The 20796-nt window shown below is 35.1% G+C and overlaps 2 protein-coding genes across 2 annotated transcripts in view; both read left to right on the forward strand.

The window, feature by feature from the left end:
• Positions 1-3004: 3004 nt before the first annotated feature.
• Positions 3005-20796, forward strand: part of LOC126746908 (aldo-keto reductase family 1 member B1-like) — a 62705-nt gene continuing 44913 nt past the window's right edge. Inside the window, exon 1 of the mRNA XM_050455331.1 lies at positions 3005-3220. Within this exon, the coding sequence (XP_050311288.1) occupies positions 3146-3220 (75 nt within the window). The 5' untranslated portion in view covers positions 3005-3145. The remainder of the gene's footprint in view (positions 3221-20796) is intronic.
• On the forward strand, positions 17814-19700 carry LOC126746902 (uncharacterized). The gene is made up of 2 exons (XM_050455315.1): positions 17814-19532; positions 19594-19700. The coding sequence occupies exons 1-2, from the start codon at positions 17855-17857 to the stop codon at positions 19599-19601; spliced, it is 1686 nt and encodes a 561-aa protein (XP_050311272.1). The 5' UTR covers positions 17814-17854; the 3' UTR covers positions 19602-19700.

The raw sequence follows: 20796 nt of genomic DNA on the forward strand, positions 1-20796 counted from the left end.
AGCAGACCCTTCATTGACGCGACCGCAACGCATTTGGCGATACCAACGGCGGTTTCGGCCCCATCGGCATATTCGCGGATTCCAGTCTGGCAAGAGAGTCCGCTTCCTCATTACCTGCATGGCCTGCGTGGCCAGGTATACAGACGAGCTGGACCCTGCATCCAACCTGTACCAGTTTTTTCAGGACTTTTATGCACTCTAGTACAAGCTTGGAGCTTACCTTTGCGGCAGTGATAGCTTTAATGGCAGCTCTGCTGTCCGAGCATATTGATACGACTGTATTGCGGTGTCCGCAGGACACCCTGAGAGGACATTCCTGTATGGCCCGTGACCAGATTTTTGCGTGACCGGTCTCGTCAGCACGTAGTTCGCCGAGGACGTATAGCCTGTACACAGTCCTCATTGCCTCGAATTGCACACCGAGGTGCAGAGGCGGAAGGCTCAGCAGAGTCTCAAGCGCTCTAGTTGGCGCCGTCCGCATGGAATCCGTTATGCTGAGACATGCAAGACGTTGGACTCTGTCCAGTCGAGCACGAATTTTCGCTTTCTCTGTACATGGCCACCAAACGATAGCCCCGTATGTGAGAAGAGGTCTAACAATGCGCGAGTAGATCCAGTGGGGGATCTTAGGAGACAGACCCCAGGTATTGCCGAAAGCCCGCCTGCAGGCCCATAGCGCGCAGGTGGCCTTCTTTATTCTGGTGTCTGCATGATCGTGCCAGGAGAGTTTGGGATCCAACTTGATTCCCAGAAATCGAACTGTCCTGGAGTAATGCAGCTGCATGCCACCTAGAGATATAACAGGGGGCGTGCCAAAGTTACGTCTCCTCGTGAATAGTAGGAGCTCTGCTTTTTTGTGTTTAATCCTGAGACTCCCCGAGAGGCACCATATGTCCACCATACCCAGGGCTCTCATCATAGGGCCCTGCATTGAGACGGCGTCTTTCCCTTGGCAAAGGATTACCAGATCATCAGCCTAGGCCTGTGTGTATAGGCCAGCATTGTTTAAAAGATTTATCAGGCTGTCGACCACAAGGCACCACAAGGTAGGGGACAATACTCCTCCCTGCGGGCAGCCCCTAGCCGCCAACGTTTCGACAATCTCGTTGTTGAACTGGGCAGATACATGACGTTTCGAGAGCATGGCCTCTATCCAGCTAACCAAACAGGGTTCTGTGCCGCGGCTCTCGAGTGATTGGTAGATTAATGCAAAAGGGGTGTTGTCGAACGCCCCTTCAATGTCTAGAAAAGCACCCAGACAGGCCTTGCCACTACCCAGAGCACCCTCCACCTTCCTAACGAGGTGGTGTAGGGCCAGGTCCGTGGATTTGCCCGCCTGATAGACGTATTGGTGCACATGCAGTGGTTTGTTGATTAGGATGCTTTCCTGAAGATATCGATCAATCAGCCTCTCCATCCCCTTCAGCATAAAGCTGGTAAGGCTGATAGGTCGGTACGATTTGGGATCTGTAAAATCGCTTTTTCCGGGTTTCGAAATGAAGACGACTTTCATTACTTTGGGACGTAGCCCTGAGCAAGGGACGACCTGAATAGTCTGACTATGTGTGGGGCTAGTACTTCTAACCCGTTTTGCAAAAGGCATGGATATAATCCATCAATGCCCGGAGATTTGAAGGGGGGGAATGTCTTGATTGCCCATTTCACCCTCTCGTAGGTAATTATTCTTCTAGCAGTCTCGAAATCTAAGCGAATCGGAGCCCGAGAACAGCTAGGAGGATCGCGAGATGAGTTGGAGTCTGGGAAGTGGGTGCGCAGCATGACCTCCAGTGACTCCCGCTCATTGGTAGTAAAGCCGCCATCTGGAAGTGACAGCGACCCCAATTTAGTTCCAGGTTCCTTGGATAGTACTTTGCACAGTCGTGCCCGCGGATGGTATATTTTTTGTATATGGAAAGCATTACTAGGTAAGAAAAGAGTTATTAATGTAATAAGTGGGTAAAATGATATTTTTTTATGAATAAAGAAAACTTAAAAAAAAATTCAAAATTACCGAGCTACTCTACGCACTAGTGTAAAAACATGACTTTACGTGCAATAGTGCGTAAAAAACGCTAAAAAAATTGTTGACATATTATAAATTAAATGTCAAATAAACGTCAAATTACTTTAACGCACTAGTGCGGAAAAATATTTTTTTAGGCAGTACTTCGTAAAAAGTGAAACTTTATAAACCCTGGGAAGTGTATAAAGTCAGTACTTTACGCATGGTAGTAGAAAATTAACATTTCAGGACGTGAGTGATGAAATGAATTGCGGTAGAAATCCAAAATTTTTTTTGCCTGAAATTTTCTATTTCCTTTGAAAATTTGATGTTTAATTTCGTAAGAAAAATAATTTTTGTTAGCGGTTTAGGACATGAGTCATGAAGTAGAAAGATAGAGTAGAGAGAAGATAGAAAGACGAGTAAAAAAGAGAGTAATGGAGTAGAAATACAAAAGATAGACCTTTCCGTCTAACAATATATTCCACAGGATCTAGTAATAAATTAAATACTTTCTAAAATTTATTTTTTTTTAAATACAAAATCAATCTTTTAAAAGGTCGTAAATTTTTATTTGTTTTAAAATTTACATTTTTTCTTAAAATTAACTGACTTTCACCAATATTTTCGACTAAATAAGAAACATTCCGGGAATATCCCTCTGCCTGTACTAACTGTACATTTAAATCTGAAAATATTTACAATTAAAAAGAAAAGAATCTTATGCAAATTCTTAGTCAAATAAGTCATTGGTTTCATCACTTAAAAAAACTCCGCTGATGTAAGTCTTGTTTTAAGTTTCATCAGAACCATCAGGCACAACTAAAAGACTTTTACGCTCTTACGCATAGTTTCCATGTAGTTTTAGATGAGTTAACATCGATGTTGAATATCGTAGTTTAGGCAGATTCGGTAAGTAAATAATTTCAAAGAAATTGGTATAATATACTCGGCAACGTCGCTTAATAAAGTAAACACATTACGTACGCACTCACCATTTGAAAAAACATTAGGCAAGATAACATTATTAACATTTAGTAAGTTTGTTATCATTTCGAGTGGCTAAGATCAAATATTAATCAAAGAATTAAAAAATCACCGCAATAAGTCAGTTATCAGTGATTTTCCAAGGGGATAAACACGATGGCACCTCAGGTACCCAAAATTAAGTTGAACAATGGCACAGAAATCCCCGTAATAGGACTGGGAACATGGAAAGTAAGTGTATTATTTATTTTTATTTGTTGTATATTAGAATTTAACGATTTAAATAAACGGCTGATGCCCCCGTCATGCTGGTTATCGATTATTGCAAGGTCAATGGCATTCTTTTGCCGTAACCAGGCAGAATACACGTTATTTATGGCTGTTTTTTAAGTGCAATTTGTTTGTGGAATATTTTGTTGATTTTATGTGGTTTTTAACAAAACAGTTGATTAAGCAATAACTGCATAAGTTGTCACGAGGTCATAGATATATCTTCTTGGATTTGTATTTTTTTTAAATATCATAATATCATCCATATAAGTTTTGAAGAGTTTTGAAGTCTAAAACAAAGGAGTAAACGTTTAAAGTTTCAAATCTATTCAGTGTGGGATAATACCACGCAATTAAACGACTCATTTAACAAATGATGAGTTTATTCTAATATTAAGTTGAGAGAAAATCTGCAAACATGCACAGCCGGCAAAATTTTATAACCTCTTCTGTCAGTTCTATCTAACATGTTCGTGGCCTACAAAGGTGTAGCGCAACGTTGCCAAATTGAATTGTTGCTACGTGACTTTACCATATGTTGCTATACATTATCACATTAAAGTTAAATACTATGACAAATACATAATTATATATAATAAATAAATAAGTTAAATAACATAAATTAAGTTAATTCTTTTTAAATATTTAAAACCAATAGATTGTAACGCTTTAGTAACCAAATCAGCTACTTGCTCATTTGTCGAAATATAATTTAATTACACTTCACCAGAACTTGCAAGCTCTCTGAGAAAATAATGCTTAACATATATATGTTTTGACCTTTTTGTTTCAAGTGTTACATCAATTCTGATCCATTGTCTTTAAACACTTTAACTGCAGCAAACACCATTATCTCACTAAGAAATTGAGTTAGAAATTAAATTTCTGGCAAACATTCTGATATAGCCACATACTCAGCCTCTACACTAGATAATGCGACTAAAATAATAAATAGTGGAAAATCTTGAAATACTTTTACGATCACAATTGACATTCACAAAATCTACATCTAAAAATGCAACTAACTCACTACTAGAAGTATTTATATTCATCTTAAACTGTGAAATAAAACTTTTAGTATCCTTCAGATATCTTAGCATCCTATTTAACTCTTTCCATTGATTAATAGTATCGGAATTCTAAAATTTACTGAAATATGTAGTCGCATATATCAAAACGGCTACCAAACAAGGTATGTACATTAAATTACCGATGAACTGTCTATATGGAATATTTAAAATATCAGTGCCATTCCTCTATTTGTTAAAATTGTCACTTCCCTGTATTTAGATCTAAATTTAGCTTTGGTTGCATCAAATCTATGTGATTGATGTGATACCTTTACTGTTTCTAACAATGTTCAAACCCAAACATTTCAAATAAGAATTATTGATTAAATCATCATTTTTAAAGTTCAAATTTAATTCTTAATTTACTTTTTAAATAACTAAAACCTGATGAAGAGTCTAGTATTAAATAATAGACATGGGCTAACAAAAACATAATGTTTTCAAAATATAAACTTTGACCTAACTAAGCCAAACTTATATAAATAATCATTAAGCCTATTATATGAATGTTTTGGTGATTGTCTTAGTCCATAGAGAGACCTAAACAGTATACAAATACTTTTATTTATATTTGGCGAACCTAATCCCTTTGAAATATACGTATAATTTTTTTTTTTAACTTTTATTACCATTAATCAAATAATCATAATTCAAAATTACAAAAATTTGTTTGGTAATCGGAGTGCAACGCGATTTTTATAAAAAAAAACCGATACACATGCAAGTACATAGATTACTTGTATATGTGCTGTACAACCCGTGTTCCTAAATAAACTATTTTCTAAAAAACGTAATATTATGTATTTACAATGAGGTCCATACCAAAATCAAAAGGGACAATATGTGAATTTTACAATGAACTAGCGAGTGGCTATGAAGCTGGGCAAAAAGAAAAACAAAAAAGAAACAAAAGAATCCAAAGACGAGCGAGAACGGTATAGGGGCGAGCACGGAGGGTAGATAACAGGCGAGTGAGAATTCAATTTTAATGTAAATATTTACTATTAGCAAGATCAGGTGTGCAGAACATTAATTAAAACAAAAATACCATTTTATAAAATACGGTCACATTAGGTTACCATAATAAGTTAAGTTTATAATAAATTTTTTAGGCGAACATTCCTTTATATAAATAGGTAGTTCATTCCACATCCGAATGCCCATATATAAAAAAGATTTTTTAAAGGTTGCTGTTCTATGTAAAGGAATTCTAAGCAAATGGGGATTTCTTGTATTATAAGGAATATCTTGATTAAAAAATAAATTTCTTAAATTTGCAGGCTGTCCGGTTTTCATTATTTTATAAATTAAATTAAACATATGGACTTTCCTTCTATTGCTCATATTCAGAATTAAATTAGAATTTAAATATGGAGTTATGCTTATTTATGGTTTCTAGAGGCAATATTAAATGAATATCTCATGCAACTATTCTGAAGTTTTTGTATTTTGTTCGATAAGTATTTAGGTAAAGAATCGCTGTATACAATATCCCCATAGTCAAGTAATGAAAGAACTAGTGTATCACACAGCCAATATTTTATTTTTTAAGGCAACATTTTCTTATACTTATAAAGGCCCTTTAATCTGATATATTATGCGGCCTGAAGTTTGACTTTAATATGGGAAGTAAAGTTAAGATTTGAATCAATAACTACACCTAAATTACGTTTTTCAGTTACAACTGGAACATACTCGCCATTAACAACTACTTTAAATCTGTTTGAAACCTCTTGCAGCTGAGTCTTGTTATGTGTTACAAACATTACACACGATTTTGATGCGTTAAGTTTTAAGTTATGATTCTCAGTAAACACGGCCAAGCTCTGTAGGTCAGTATTTATTTTATTTTGCGCCTCATGCAGACCTGGAGTATCAAAAGCAATATATACCTGGGAATCGTCAGCATACTGTTGGAGTTTTGAATTTTGAAGACACTTTTCCATATCAGCCACATAGAATGAAAACAGCAACGGTCCTAATATGGATCCTTGTGGAACACCCATGGTAAAAGGCAAGAAGTTGGAGAACTCATAATTTGACTTTTTGATTACCCGAACGCAGTGAGACCGACCCTCAAGATAAGATTGGAAAAATATAATGGCATTTGTTGACAAACCAAAATAGTGTAATTTAGCTAATAGTAATTTACGATCAATGGTGTCGAATGCTTTACTAAAATCAAGTAGGGTTAAGCAAGTTATCTGTTTTTTGTCTTCTTTAATTCTAATATCATTAATAAGGCTTACGAGACTTGTTGTAGTACTAAAAGATTTTCGAAATCCCGACTGACAATCAGGAATTATTTTAAAATTATATAAATATTTAGAGAGTTGATTATAAATGTGATGTTCTAATATTTTTGATATAACTGGTAAAATGCTTATTGGTCTTATGTCTTTAAATTCTTCAGGGGGGGAAATTTTAGGTAGAGGAATAAGAATAGCTTGTTTCCATTCACTAGGATAAATTTTCTGCAAAATACAACTATTAATAATATTAACTAAAGCCTCCAAACAATAAGGAAGACATATATTTAAATCTTTAATACAAATTTCATCAACTCCCATTGAATTACTTCCAATGTTTTTTATAATATTCGCAGTTTTTTCCTCATCAATTAAATTGATATAAAACTCTTCCTGATTAACATTTAGTTTATTATTTTTGTAGAAGTCAATTTTTTCATTTGAGGTCGATTTTGTAAAAGCCACGGAGTTAGAAAAAAATGAGTTTAGGTCTACTGCATTATTTAGTGTTTCTGGTAAAGGATTGTTTTTAGTTTTTGTAAAATTAAGTTTTTTATCGGTATTCCAAAAATCTTTACCTTTTTTTAAGGAAAATTATTTGAAATATGCCGTTTTCTCTCTACTTATGGCATGTTTAGTGAAATTTCAAAGCTGTCTGTAGTAATTTAAATTCCCAGGAGTTTTCTGTTTTAAATATTTGTGACGTGCCTTCATCTCTAAGTTTCATTAAAAGTTTTATATTGCTCGTGATCCAGGGAGTAAAAGGTTTCTCTTGTAATATTATAGTTTTAAACGGTGCATATTTAGTAAAGTATAAGTAAGTAATATTATTTTTTAATATTGCAATTTTTTCACTAATATTATAAGTATAATATATATCATGCCACGGGATTTGTTCTGCTTTATTTTTAAAAGCTAGGATATTAGTTTTTGCATAGTCACGATATTTTATAACTTTTTTATATGCTTAATATTTAGGAATATTTAGCTCTATATATGTTAGGTTATGATCAGTTACACTCTCTGGCATGTATACAAATTTGGCATTCATGTATTCAAGGTTATCACTAATTATTATTAGATCCAAAAGGGTAGATGTATTTGAGGAAATATTTATTCTAGTTCGATCCATTATTTTCTGACAAATATTAAACGTTTCTAAAGTATTTTTAAATTTTTGAGTAATTGTTGTTTGTTTTAATAAGTCTATATTAAAGTCACCAAAAAGAATTACACTATCATAATATGGTACAGAGACACTTAACATGTCCTCAAAAAAATCAAGAAACCCAGATGTATTCGTAGAAGGAGGCTTGTATAAGTTTGTAACGAGTATATTTTTTTTATTTAACGTAAATTTAAAACTGAGATACTCAAAGTCATCTGTGGCATCTTCAAATGTGACTAACGAAAATTTTATATGTTTTTTTACGTAAATGCCCAAACCTCCTCCACGAGAACCCCGATCTTTTCTTAAAAAATTGTATCTTGGAATTTTAAAATATAAAGTGTCATCCTCAGGAGTAAGCCATGTTTCTGTAATCCCCAATATATCAAAATTAAAGTCAGGGGCATAATTTACAAATTCATCAAAGCCTGTTTTTATAGAACGTATGTTTACGTGACTAACACTGAACACAGTGTGCACCTGCTGATCTTGCATGGTACTATTATTCGCCATCATAGAATAAAATTCTTGCTGATAAAAGTGGAACTATAACTATAATGAACTCATAACTAAATTCACCGTAATAGTCTTCATACTTCTTTGGCATCTTCACTTTTCTAGAGCTTCTCCGTGACCTTCCAGCCCGGCTACCGTCTCTCTCAATGGTGTCAGTTTTTTTCCTCTTGGGGTTTGTCCATTGTGTCCGAATATACCTCAGCCTTAAGGCTTATTGTGCTCACCCCGATATTCTTCTATACTAGCCAGGCCAGCACCTCTCTGTGTGTACTGCTGTGGTACCTAATGCTTCTGAGTCCAGTATATTTCTCCCAAATATTTGCTGCCTTTTGCGGCACTCGCAATTGCAAATTTCATGTCTGACTGTTTCCGGTTTCTCTTCGCAAAATCGGCAATTAAGGTCCATTATACACTCCAATTCTGTTCAGGTATTCTTTGGTAGCCATGTGTCCCGTTTTGATACCTATAAGTATTCTGAGTTTCGTCCTCCCAAATATAAGAAGGTCTCTAGTCGTTTTTTCATCTATTCTAATGTTCATAACCGTGTTCTCTTTTTTTAGCTGTTTCATTTCTGTCCAGTGAATTTGATGTTTTCCTTTCATTCAGTCCCCGATTTCACTGTGAAGTATGCTTCATGCCACTCCCAGTGCAAGTTCTGGTCCGATGTAAGGTGCCGTAGAGCCTTTTCTTGCAAGTTCATCGACTCTTTCATTTCCTGGAATACCTGTCCCGGAACCCATATATGTCTAACTGAGTTGCGGTCTCCTAAGCTTTTCAGTTTTATGAGGCATTCCCAAACCAGCTTTGATGTAACCCTAGGGTTCGATAAGGCCCTTGGCTATCTGTTACTATTAGTCTCTACTTATCTGCTTAGTGTATGCTCTCCTAATGTTTTCGCTAGCACATTCTAGTATCGCAAATATTTCCGTCCGAAAAACGTCTTCACTTATGGGACGTTTCATGCTTAGGTTTCTCTCCAAAAATCTATCTGTGTACCAAATAAGATCTTCGTCTCGCGTGCGGTTACTGTCATTTAATTCTTTTGTTGTTGGATATTCAACTTTGAATGGTGTGCGGAAACAATACTTTGGAATCATGAGTGATGGAATTATATATGAATACTAACTTTTAAAAATTAAGGTATTTTAAAAAAATTAAAAATAAGGGCTGCAAGGGCTGGTTTTTCCGACTCTCTTCTAAGGGTTGGTCCATAGGAGCGTTCTTGTAGAAGAGGTTTCTTTGGGATGAAACAGGCTTCTTCCATTTCTTCCATCCAATGTACAAAACGATTCCACGTACAAGGGCGGCAATTGATGAGAGTGAAGCGATCCAAAGGTGGGCTCCACTTAGTAATCCTAAATCATTTCTGATTTGATTGCCTCTTGATGCGGTTGTTGTAGATTTCATGGCTTCTGTTATGTCTAGACATGCGATCTCCTACTTGCAGGGTTTTTGGCCACCACGTTAATGCAGCATAAGTTATATATCGGAGTAGTAATGCCCATTATTACTACTCCGATATAGATCCAGTGCGCCATTTTGGGCTGTAATCCCCAGGTTTGCCCATGCATACGTTTGATCGTCAATAAAATGAATTCTGATTGCTTGGTTATTTTGTCGAGATGTTAAAAATAAACCTCAGATATTTTATCCCTTCCAACATAGGAATTCCTTTACCATGCAAGAATAGTGGCCCAAGGTACTCAATCTTTCGTATTTTGGTAAATGGTATAATTGCGGATTTAAGAGGACTAATCTTAAGACCTTTTCTCTCTGTCCAGTTTTTCACATTTCTAGAATTTCATTTAGCCGTTTGTATTTTACTGTTATTCTTCTGTCTCTTCTGTCTATTTTGAGTCCTCCTCCAGTCCCTGTAATAGACTACAATAGAATATTGTCAGAAGCTCCTTCAATGTCCAGGAAGGCAGCTGGGAACACCTCTTAGGTTTCCAGAGTCTTCTCTGCCATAGTTACGAGCCTATGCAGCGCCGTCTCTGTAGATTTGCGTGCGGTGTAAGCACATTGGTCTTGCAGCAGACGGTTTTCAACCAATGTTTCGTTCCTAGTGTGTCAGTCGAGCAGTTTTTCTAGTGTTCTCAGAAGAAAAGAAAAGAAAAGAAATAAGAGTTATTGGTCTGAAAGATTTGGATTGAGAATAATCAGTTTTTTCAGGCTTGGGTGTAAAAGCAACCCGTTCTGGCCTTCATCTGAAAGGGATATATCCATAAGCTAGACTTTTGTTATCATTAGTACGGTCTTTAGTCTCATTTGAGGTATCGTATTCACTGTTACTTTCTTCTTTGTGACTTTCCTAATTCTTTATTTAAACATGTGTCTTCTCCTCGGGTTTTTCTATCCTTGAAAAATATTTCGTTCACACAGACATCTTCGTCTGCTCGTGGAATACAATATTTCTGGCTGCCACTTTTTTCTCTTGCAAATCTCATAAAAGATAACAATTACTTATGTAAACAAACAAATAGCATCTTGTTACTCTTTGAGTATGTGAATATATACTACATAGCCAAGATCGCTTAATTTTCTCAGATCAGGTTTCTCTGAATTCCATAAATAAGCAAAGGTTTTTTTAGAAGATATATATGACACTGCCTTCGTTTCTTTCATCAACATTTCGACTTTTGTATGAAAATGCGGTTGAGACATTCAGCAACGCTGTGGGGTATTGTATATTGTACACAAAATGTTAGAAAAGGTGAAATAAAACACACATGTCGAATATTCGATTCATTGACATGACACATTGATATTGATTCATTGACATATGACGTACAAACAGGGACATTGACAGTATTGACATATCTTGAGGTATGACACATGACACTATAAGTAATGAGGGTAAAGGAGGTATACCGTGTTGTGATATTTCAATACTCATACAACACCAAATCTTCTTTGTGAAGAAAAATTCTTAAATTAATGTAAAATGTATTCGCCTACATTATCACATCTTAGCTTTATAATACAAGACTTTCTACGAAATAGGTAACAGTAAAATGTCTAGAACAGTCAATAAAACTGAAAAAATATTTCTTACTAGTTTTTGATCCTGATGTCACATACATCAATCGAAACTATATCCAAAAACTTTCTCGCCTTCCTGGATTCATCCAAAGGTTTATATGGTGCTTGAGTCTGTTTAGCGTTTAAGCAAGTTTTACACAGTTTAGGGCTTAGATACTTTGTACTATGACTTATTCTCCAGTCATATAAGGCCTATTCATTTTGAACATTATTGCATACGTAAATAGTGAAATAAATAGTCACACAACAGTATGGATTACATCAAAGTATAAAATTTATTTTCCAACTGTACACTCTTATCATTAGTCGTTGTACCCTGTTTCGTCGTCACTAAAATTTCACCCTTTTTAGAAATTTATATCCTCCAGCATATAGCTTTGCAGTCAAAGAGAACGACAGAATACTAATAAAACAGTACAAAAACTAGGTAAATAATTAACGTATTTACATTTTAATAATAATATCATACATGTTGACGGCCACACAACAGTCCTGTCAGTATAAAAGACACATTACTAAGTTAAATTTAATATTTTTTTACTGTGATAAAGGGAAATTATTAATTAAAGAGAGTAGTTTAACATAAGCAGTTTATCATGAATAATTAAGCTTACAGTTATCATTTTTAGTGGAGTCACTTGTTACGAAAACCATTCCAACTTGCCTTGTTTTAAACCTGAGAGGTTAATTGAAGGTATGGCATCTGGTTTAAGGCTTCTCCTTGAATTGAGTATGAATACATAATCAATAGCTAATTTTCACAAGTCAACAGAAAAAGTAATTTTCACACATATAGAATTTCAAAAGATTTTCATGGTTTCGAGGCTTAAGAATCTGACCACAAGTAATAAATGTATTGGGCATGTAATATAACCAGGAAATCTTAATCTTTTGCTGTCCATAGTTTTAACACAACAACTTCTGCTTTTTCAGAATCCATTTTCCCCTTTTCTTTTTGTTGATATTTGCACTCGGCATTTTCACCAAAAAGTTTAATGCAATACCTACTTAGGAAAATGCAATGTCGTTAATGTCTATATTCATTTCAACATTTTTTAAAATTTATTTCTGAGTTCTCAAACAAAATAATTAACTTCTTTTTTAAAAATTTTCCTACACCTCACGTGTTGTGTTTAATTATTTGTTTCACCCCATGTTTAATTGTTTGTTTATTTTTCTTCAGTGTTTTTAAACTGGTATTTTGTAATTTTTAAATGTTTATATGTTTTATTTAAGAATGCTGGTTCCTATACCAGTTAAAAATATTTATAGCGCACTTTTTTTTCTTTTCTCTTTGTGACGTTTCTTTGTCATTATATCGTGAAACGGGGTTAAATTGATCATTTCGTTTGTAAATTTGCTTGTAACTCTTTTGATAACTGCGTATCGATATTAAAATTAATCATAAATGATTGTGTATGGATGCCGTAAAATGATTTTGCAATCGTATCTGCTCTAAATTTAAAGTTGTTTAAAAAAATGCCAAAATAAGGTGTGATCAATTTCATACCAAAAGGGGGGTGACTTTGATCAGTGCCATATAATTGTATTCTTCTTGCAATGCCTTAAAATGCATTATGAACAATTTAACCCCCGCTTAAGTTCATCAATCCGTTTAAAAGTTTTGGGGTGAAATTGATCAGTCATAAAATTCCACTAATTGGTTATTTTTTAGGTAAAATCAAAAAGAAACATTGCAGTTTTTTAATACTTTATTAAAAACACTTGTTTAAAAATACAAAAACTTTTAAAAGACATTCAAAAAGTAAAGAAACAAATCTTCAATTAATAGATAGAACCAGTAATGCGTATAGTAAGGATTTACATCTCCTTAATATCTACTGCTTTTTTGAATTGATAAATGATTTGACCTTTGACGCATTCAGCGGCAGGTTCTGGCAAAATAACAATTATATCTGCCAACTCTATGGAAAACTCGTCGCCTTCTTGTGGTTTAAAAACAGTTTTTCTTCCATCGACAGATTTTAGTTCCAGAACATCGAATTCGTTTTCATTGAAATCTTGAACTGTAGCTATGTAACGATAGCTAACACTTTTTCGCATGCCCCCCAACACTTTAACCAATAAAAATGTCCCAATTTTGATCTCACTTTGACTCACTTCCAAATATTCAATTTCTTCGTTTTCCTGCAACTGGATAAATAGATCGTCAGCGGTCATGTCATCGTCGGAATTATCATTTGTTATAGGCTCTTCAACGTCGCTGTCTGAACTGTTGGAATCATTTTGGCTGTCACACTTTTCCCTGGCTGAACATCAAGTTTTGTTCTCTTCTTATTTCGTCTTGTTGGAGCATTTGAAAATCTCTGTTGTTGTAAGTAATTTACCAACACGTTCTAAGACTATGCCACTTGCTTCAAAAGAAGAAATAAGATTTCGTTTAACCACATGAGGTATTTTATCTTTGGATAGTTTACTATCCATTGTCACCAAGGTTTTTTGCAACAAATGTGAGAAATCCTTTTTGTCAATTGATCAATGTGTCGGATACGTATTTTTCCATTCTAGCAAGACTTCTCTCCAGGCCATTTTAAATGGCCTGAAAAACCCTACGTCCAACTGCTGACATAAATGTGTCGCATTCTTTGGCAGGCATACAAATTCAATGTTATGTTCTTCACACAGTCTAATAACTTCTTATGTGAAATGTGAGGCTAAGTTATCGCCTATTAGAATTTTTTACCCTTGCTGTCTTTTGGCATGTGGAAGAAACGCAGACTTAAACCAGTCATTAAAAGTTTCGGCGTCCACCCATGTGACGTTCGGTTGTATCGTGATCCAGCTGCACAGCATCTATCTATGCAACAGGGTTCTAATTTTGGTCCCTGTTCAGTCCACTGCGCCCACATTCTTTTTCTGCTCGATAAATTACATATGGTGGCAAAAGAACTCCTGCTGCAGAATCACACATCATCACTGAGGCTGCAGATTTAGTAAAATTGCACACTCGTTCAGGGTATTTTACTCCACGGGAATATATTAGTTTTTTGCGCCCAGGGTCGTCAAGCAAATTAGTTTCATCATAAATATATACGTTGCACGATGGAATACCATTTAAAGTTGTTTTAAGGTTTTCATAATATTCAGTTAATGTTTGCCTGGAAACATCAGCACCAGCCCTTTTAATATTAGCTGCAAGCTTTTGAGTTATTACATTGTTATGTCTTTTTAACAGCGAAAATACCCAATCGGTACCGGGTAAATTGTCCTTAAATTTTGCCACTGAACGACCTTGGGTATCTAGCAGGTTTTTTGCCATATGCCTTAAATCTGTTAAATTAAGAGGAAACCCCCATTTGCCCCAAATAGCACCCCACATTTAAGAATTGATTGCTCTTCATTGGAGCTAAAAACGGTTTGCCCGTCGTTACTTTTAACATGACGCCCATGGTATCTATTATTTAAGGTCCCGTAAGAAATCTTGAACCATTTTGCAGCCTTGCGTAAACTCCACCCTTCATTTATGACCTTTTCTAACGCTTTTTCTATGGACTCTTGACCGTAGTCTTTGTACCTTCGTGCCCCAACTTTTCTCTTATAAACTCTCGGCATTATGTCCATATTCTAAAACCAAAAATATTATTATTACTAGTAGTACTATACCCTTATTATATAAGCTTTACAATCTGCTGATTAATTTCACCCCATTCAGTTGATCAATTTGACCCCATCCAATAAATCTTAAAATTTGACAAAATCCGGCAACGCCGCAAACTTCATTTTGAGGTTATAAAAATGCAAGATATTCAGGATACTAAGTATATCACGCACATATCCACAATTTGCAAGTATTTTTAAATAGCAGTCAAATTTTGGAAGGTTATATTTTTGTCTAAATATTACTTACATGTTTGAGAGCCGCAAACTCCAAAAAAAATGTATAACTGACAAAAAACATGCACATGGATCACTAGCTACACCATTACTGAATACGATTTTTTACCGAATGGAAAAAATCGGCACTTAATATGCGCGGGAAATTTAAATGTAAAATATTTTGATATGGTGATCAAAGTCGCCCCGCGAAATCAAATTTACCCGATTTCACGGTACATGTTGAATTACATCTGGCAAAATGTTAAGATTTTATCGCAAAATTTTATTAATAGATGGATGGATAGATATTAAGTTAGATGAAATCTTATGCAAAATTGTAAAAGCTAAAGAGCTATATAAAATGGCCGCATTTTATCTGACATATTAGTTACCTGATAGTCCGTGCAGCCTCGTGGCGGTAATTTCGTACCGCCATCTATATGTCGAGGAGTAAAAGTTTTTTCGGGATTCCTTCAATCGCCCAAGATTTCAGGGCCCTGATTCAACTGTGATTTCCATACATAACCTATAGAAGTAAAATCGTAAAATGTCAATAAAATAGACCATAATCTGATCAACAGATTGTTTTTGTACTACTAGTTCCAATAGAAAAATTAAGACTTATAATATCAAATCAAAGATAGAAAAAACTTACATACGAAAACGATTTTTTGTTAAAAACGCACAAATGCAAATGAATAGCGTTTCAACACTAGCGGAGTTTTAGCGTTGCAAATTAGACGTTTTGGCGACCGGTAACGTATGGTCGTTGATTGAAAAGGGATTGGTCGTTGATTGAAACTCGCCTCTTCAATCAACGGTATGGTCATCGGCTGATGACATAATCCTTACCAACACTGTAACCAGGAAACGTAACCTGGTTAATGATAAAGCTCACTTATTGTTTACCAAAAATCAAAATTACGTGGGTAACCCTACTAATCGAACGAAAAACATCGAACTCTTGGCGGAAAATTCAAAATTATATGCTATGATTATTGAACATTCTTCCCTATGCCTTTCTGCAAACAACATATTTGAATTACCAGAATGTAAAATTATAAACTCAATAGTTTGTTCAAAATCCCAGAAAAGCTAACAGTTTTATCCCACATAAATGTTTTATTAGTCTATTATCTCTTTATGCCTAGGTCAGCATTAGACAGGAATTTTGAATTTTTTGTATTCGCCGTTCATGTTTGTGAGGCATTTAATCAACATCCCCATGTTAAAAATTGATAGTGTTAGCAGATCGCACGGTATAATTTTTAATTTCTGAGAATTGAAGTGTTTATTGTTGTAAAGCAATTTTAGTCTAACAAATGCCTTTTGTATGCATTTACAAACATGAGTGGTAAATCTTAATGTATTATAAAAATAAACACCTATATTTTACGAACATTATTTTTGATAGGCACGTCATTGATTTGAATTTTAACGAAAGAGAATTATTACTACCAAACCTATATTTGGATTTTACGTAAGAGAATGATTTAAAGAGAGATTATTTAAAGTATTTAATTCTAAGTTCAAAGTATTACAGCCTTTAGCAACATTGATCCTGTTAAAGGATAAACAAAATTTTGGTGTCATCCGCGTAAGATTGAAATAAGAATTTATTAAGATAGTTGGGTAGAAAGAAGATGCAGGTGCTGATAAAATTGACCGTTGCCGGACCACTTGCGAAATAGTTACAGGATATGAACATTGTTTATTAAACCTGATATACTAAGTGAGATCTATTTTTAGTCAAATGAACTATAAATTGTAAGATTGCCTATAGGTTTTTGTGACATATTATATCAAAGGCTTTCAAATAATCTAGTAGGGCGAGTTATCTTTCCAGTGCCAATGGTTCGAAACAAACCGTCCTATATATTCGATAATGCCGCCAATAAAAACGTTTTTTACATGTAACGTGTAATACGAAAATTATCAACGATCGCTACAAAATGATATTCCTTGTCTGTATAGAGTATTATTACATAACAATGTTTTTGAGATAATATAAGACGTGAGTGAGGAGTGAGGTGCGGAAGAATTCCAAGAAATTATTTGTTTGCTCCTTTTTGGCCTTACTTTTTATTTTATGTATAAAATGATGTTCCTGACCTGTAGGGACCGTAACTACATAAAAAAATAAGTTTTTAAGCTAATTCAGGACATGAGGAGTCAGATGCTTGACTTTTTACACTCATTTTCATTATTGATTTTTCCATTCGACAAAATTTACCTTCTTAATGAGACATTAATTGCCCTTGGCAATAAGGTACACTATGATTTTATCTTTTTATTTCAATTATTGGTTACCATAAGTGCTAATCAAACAAATCACATAAAATTTATTTTTCTCTCAAATTAAACGCTCTTCAAATATTTACCGATTAATGTTATCTTTCCCACTTGCTATCGAATTTCATAACAAAAATAGCATTAAGTTTCAAATAAGTTTATAAAATGGCTTAGCATTGGTCCTACCAATAAGACCATAAAAAAAATCAAAACAGATATAATTAATCAACCACCGACGATGATCCCTCACCTCTGCGTTTCAACACGAAACAAGTAAACATGTTTTTTTACGATACAGGAAAAAATTATAATAATTACCGCCGATAACAGGGTGGACCTCACGATAATTTTTTCCATATAAAAACCCCGACTGCCCAAACGTAAACTATCAGTTTCTCCGAACATTTGTGACAGAAACGCGATGAAATCCGTAATACTTTTTGCCCTGGTGGCCTTTGTGGCTGCTAGTCCAGTTTACCAACAATCCATGGTACCGGTTCAACAACTACCCAACCAATACCCAGTGGACCAATATAACTTCTATAAGCAGCCCTACGGACAAGAAGGTGACACTTACCAAGTCGCTCAGTACATCGCTTACCTTTTCCATCAAGTACAACAACGCGGTTACACTCCTCTTCAATTCTCTGAATACCTTATCCAGCACGGATTCCCCCAAAACATCGTAAAGTACCTTTCTGAGCAGTATGAATATGGACTCTCCAAACCATACCTGCAAGCTCCTTATGAACTTTTCCGCTACTACTCCAGCCAAAAATTCTCTCCAGACTTCAAGAAGTACCTTCTGGACCAAATCGAACGCGTTTACCAGCAGTTGCAAATCTTCTGGCCTCAGTACGGGTACAAATCCTATGAACAAGAATTCACTGGAGTCCCTCAGCCGATCTCCCAGTACACCATCGGCCAAGCTCAGTACCACCAGAGCAGCGGCTTGACTTATGCCCAGGCTCAACTGATTTACCAACAGCTCCTCCAAGTCGAAAATTACGCCCAAAATGTCATGAAGTACTTCGTTGACCGGCAGGTATCCCAAGAAATGTATCCTTACATCTACAAACAGTTACAGCAAGTATTGCAATACATCCCAAAAGCATTGAATGCTTACCAAGTTTATGCTAGTGGACAACAAGTGTACTTACCTTACTATGCTGCCCAGAACTACATTGAGCAAGCCAACCAGGTATACCATTACTTCCAGAACATTTATAACTACATTCAGCAGCAAGGACTAGTTGCTAAACTGCCTGAGTACTTTGTCGAGCAAATCCGCCTTGGATACTTTGCGGCCCAGAAGGTTTACCAACCAACTTTCCAGTACCAAAATGAGAACCCAGAATACTCTTTAAAACAAGTATTGTACTACATCCAATTGGTTCAGCAGTACATCCAAACCAAGGGAGCTTTCCCTGAATATAACGTGATTCTTCAACAATTAAACCAGGCTTACCAATACTACCAGGTCTATCAGCAACAGCATGGACAGCAATATCTTCAACAAGCTTATCAGTACTTGCAACAAGCCTACGTGGCAGCCCAAAAAGTCAACCAGATTTACATCCTTGAGCAGTTGCAGTATGCTTTGAACTTTGCGGGAAAGCTTCAGCAGTTGAACTATCAAGAATTCCCTTCGGTCTACCAGTATACCCAAAACATCCTAAACGAATTCAGGCAGTACGTTGCTCAAGGAGTTATTCCTCAGCAGTACGCTTCTTACATCATTCAACAATTGGAGCAGATCCTGAGGTACTCCTACAATGTCCCTAACCAATACGTTTGGGACCAGGTGCAGGTATACTTTCAAAACATCCTCAGATACGTGCGGGAGCAACAAGTGAAATTCCCTGAATTCGTTGGAAAGTTTCTGATTGAAAAGATTCAGTATGTTTTGCAATACTTCCCCCAACAACAATCTTATGAGTACCAGCAATATGGTCCTTACCAGATGAAGAGTTACCAGTATGAGCCTTTCAGATTCCAATCCTCTTATCCAGGTCAGGTGCAACAATACCAATATGCTCCTCGGTACCAGTATGGTACCTACCAGGTTCCTTACAAGTATGAGCAACCTTTTCCTTCCGGTAAGTACATAATGTGATTTTTAATTTATATATTGATAATGTTTTGTTTTATTTTTTGTAGCTGCATAAAATGGCATCAGAGAGAATCCTAAGAACGACTACGAGCTGAGATTGAATATTTATTTTGAAATGTCATAAAATTTAATAATAAAAGTTTTTTACAACTTATTTATTTGTGTGATTGATATACCAAGATTCATGATTCTGGAGCTCCGATGATCCTGTTTCATGAATATGAAACTTTTGATGATCTTGAGAACCTGAATCTAAGGTTCTTGATTATATACGTTATTATTTCAAAACACTTGATAATATTCACATTTTGGTAACTAAGATCTTCCTAGACTAGCCTCTAGAACTTAGAAGACTTTTTAATCATACGTTAAATTTGACATTGCAAATAGTCGTGATTCTAAAACTTTTGATGATCTTGGTTCATGGTTCTGATTCTTTCCGTGATCTTGAGAAGAGTCTAAACATATTCAAAATATGCATTGGCTGAGTCAATTGGCACATCATGAAAATAATCATGATTTTGGAGTTCGGAATTATCCTGATTCACTGGTTCAAAACACTCGATGATCTTGACATTTCGGAAACCTAAATCATCTTAAGATTTGTTGATCATATGCAGTCTTGATTAAATAGTCGACACCTTAAAGTCATGGAAATAGACGTGATTCTAGAACTTCTAATGATCCTGATTCACAGTTCTAATACTTTCGATGGTTTTGGGTACCTAATTCTAAACGTTTTGATTATATTCAATCAATTGGCTTCTTTCTTTAATTTTTTCATCTTTCTAAATTTTTTTCACATGTATCAAGTCTAGGTTGGATCAAATATTGACACCTTAAAGTCATGCAAAAGCCGTGATTCTAGAATTTTGAATAATATTTAGAACCTGGTTCTTTAATTTAAATATACATTGGTCAAATGAATTAAATGATTATTATGATTCATTGTTTTGGAACACTTGATGATCTTGACAACCAGAATCTTAAGACTCTTTGATGCTACGCAGGGTGTTCGTGTTAAATCAATTATTGACGTCCTAAATTCATGCAAATAGTCTTGATTCTCAAACTTTTGATGATCTTGAGAAACTGGTTCTAGGCTTCTTGTATCATATGCACTTGGCAAAGAATGTTGAAAAATATTTTCATATTTTCGCATATGTTTCTAGATTTACAATATTTGGAATTTATGGGTAGAATGACACCAATCAATAATATCATAATCAATAATATCGTCATATGTATCT

This window comes from Anthonomus grandis, chromosome 18, assembly GCF_022605725.1.
Source record: "Anthonomus grandis grandis chromosome 18, icAntGran1.3, whole genome shotgun sequence".
NCBI classification, from domain to species: Eukaryota; Metazoa; Arthropoda; class Insecta; order Coleoptera; family Curculionidae; genus Anthonomus; species Anthonomus grandis.

Excerpts from the sequence above, each read along its gene's own strand:
- LOC126746902 (XM_050455315.1), top strand. The coding sequence starts at position 17,855 with ATGAAATCCGTAATACTTTTTGCCCTGGTGGCCTTTGTGGCTGCTAGT.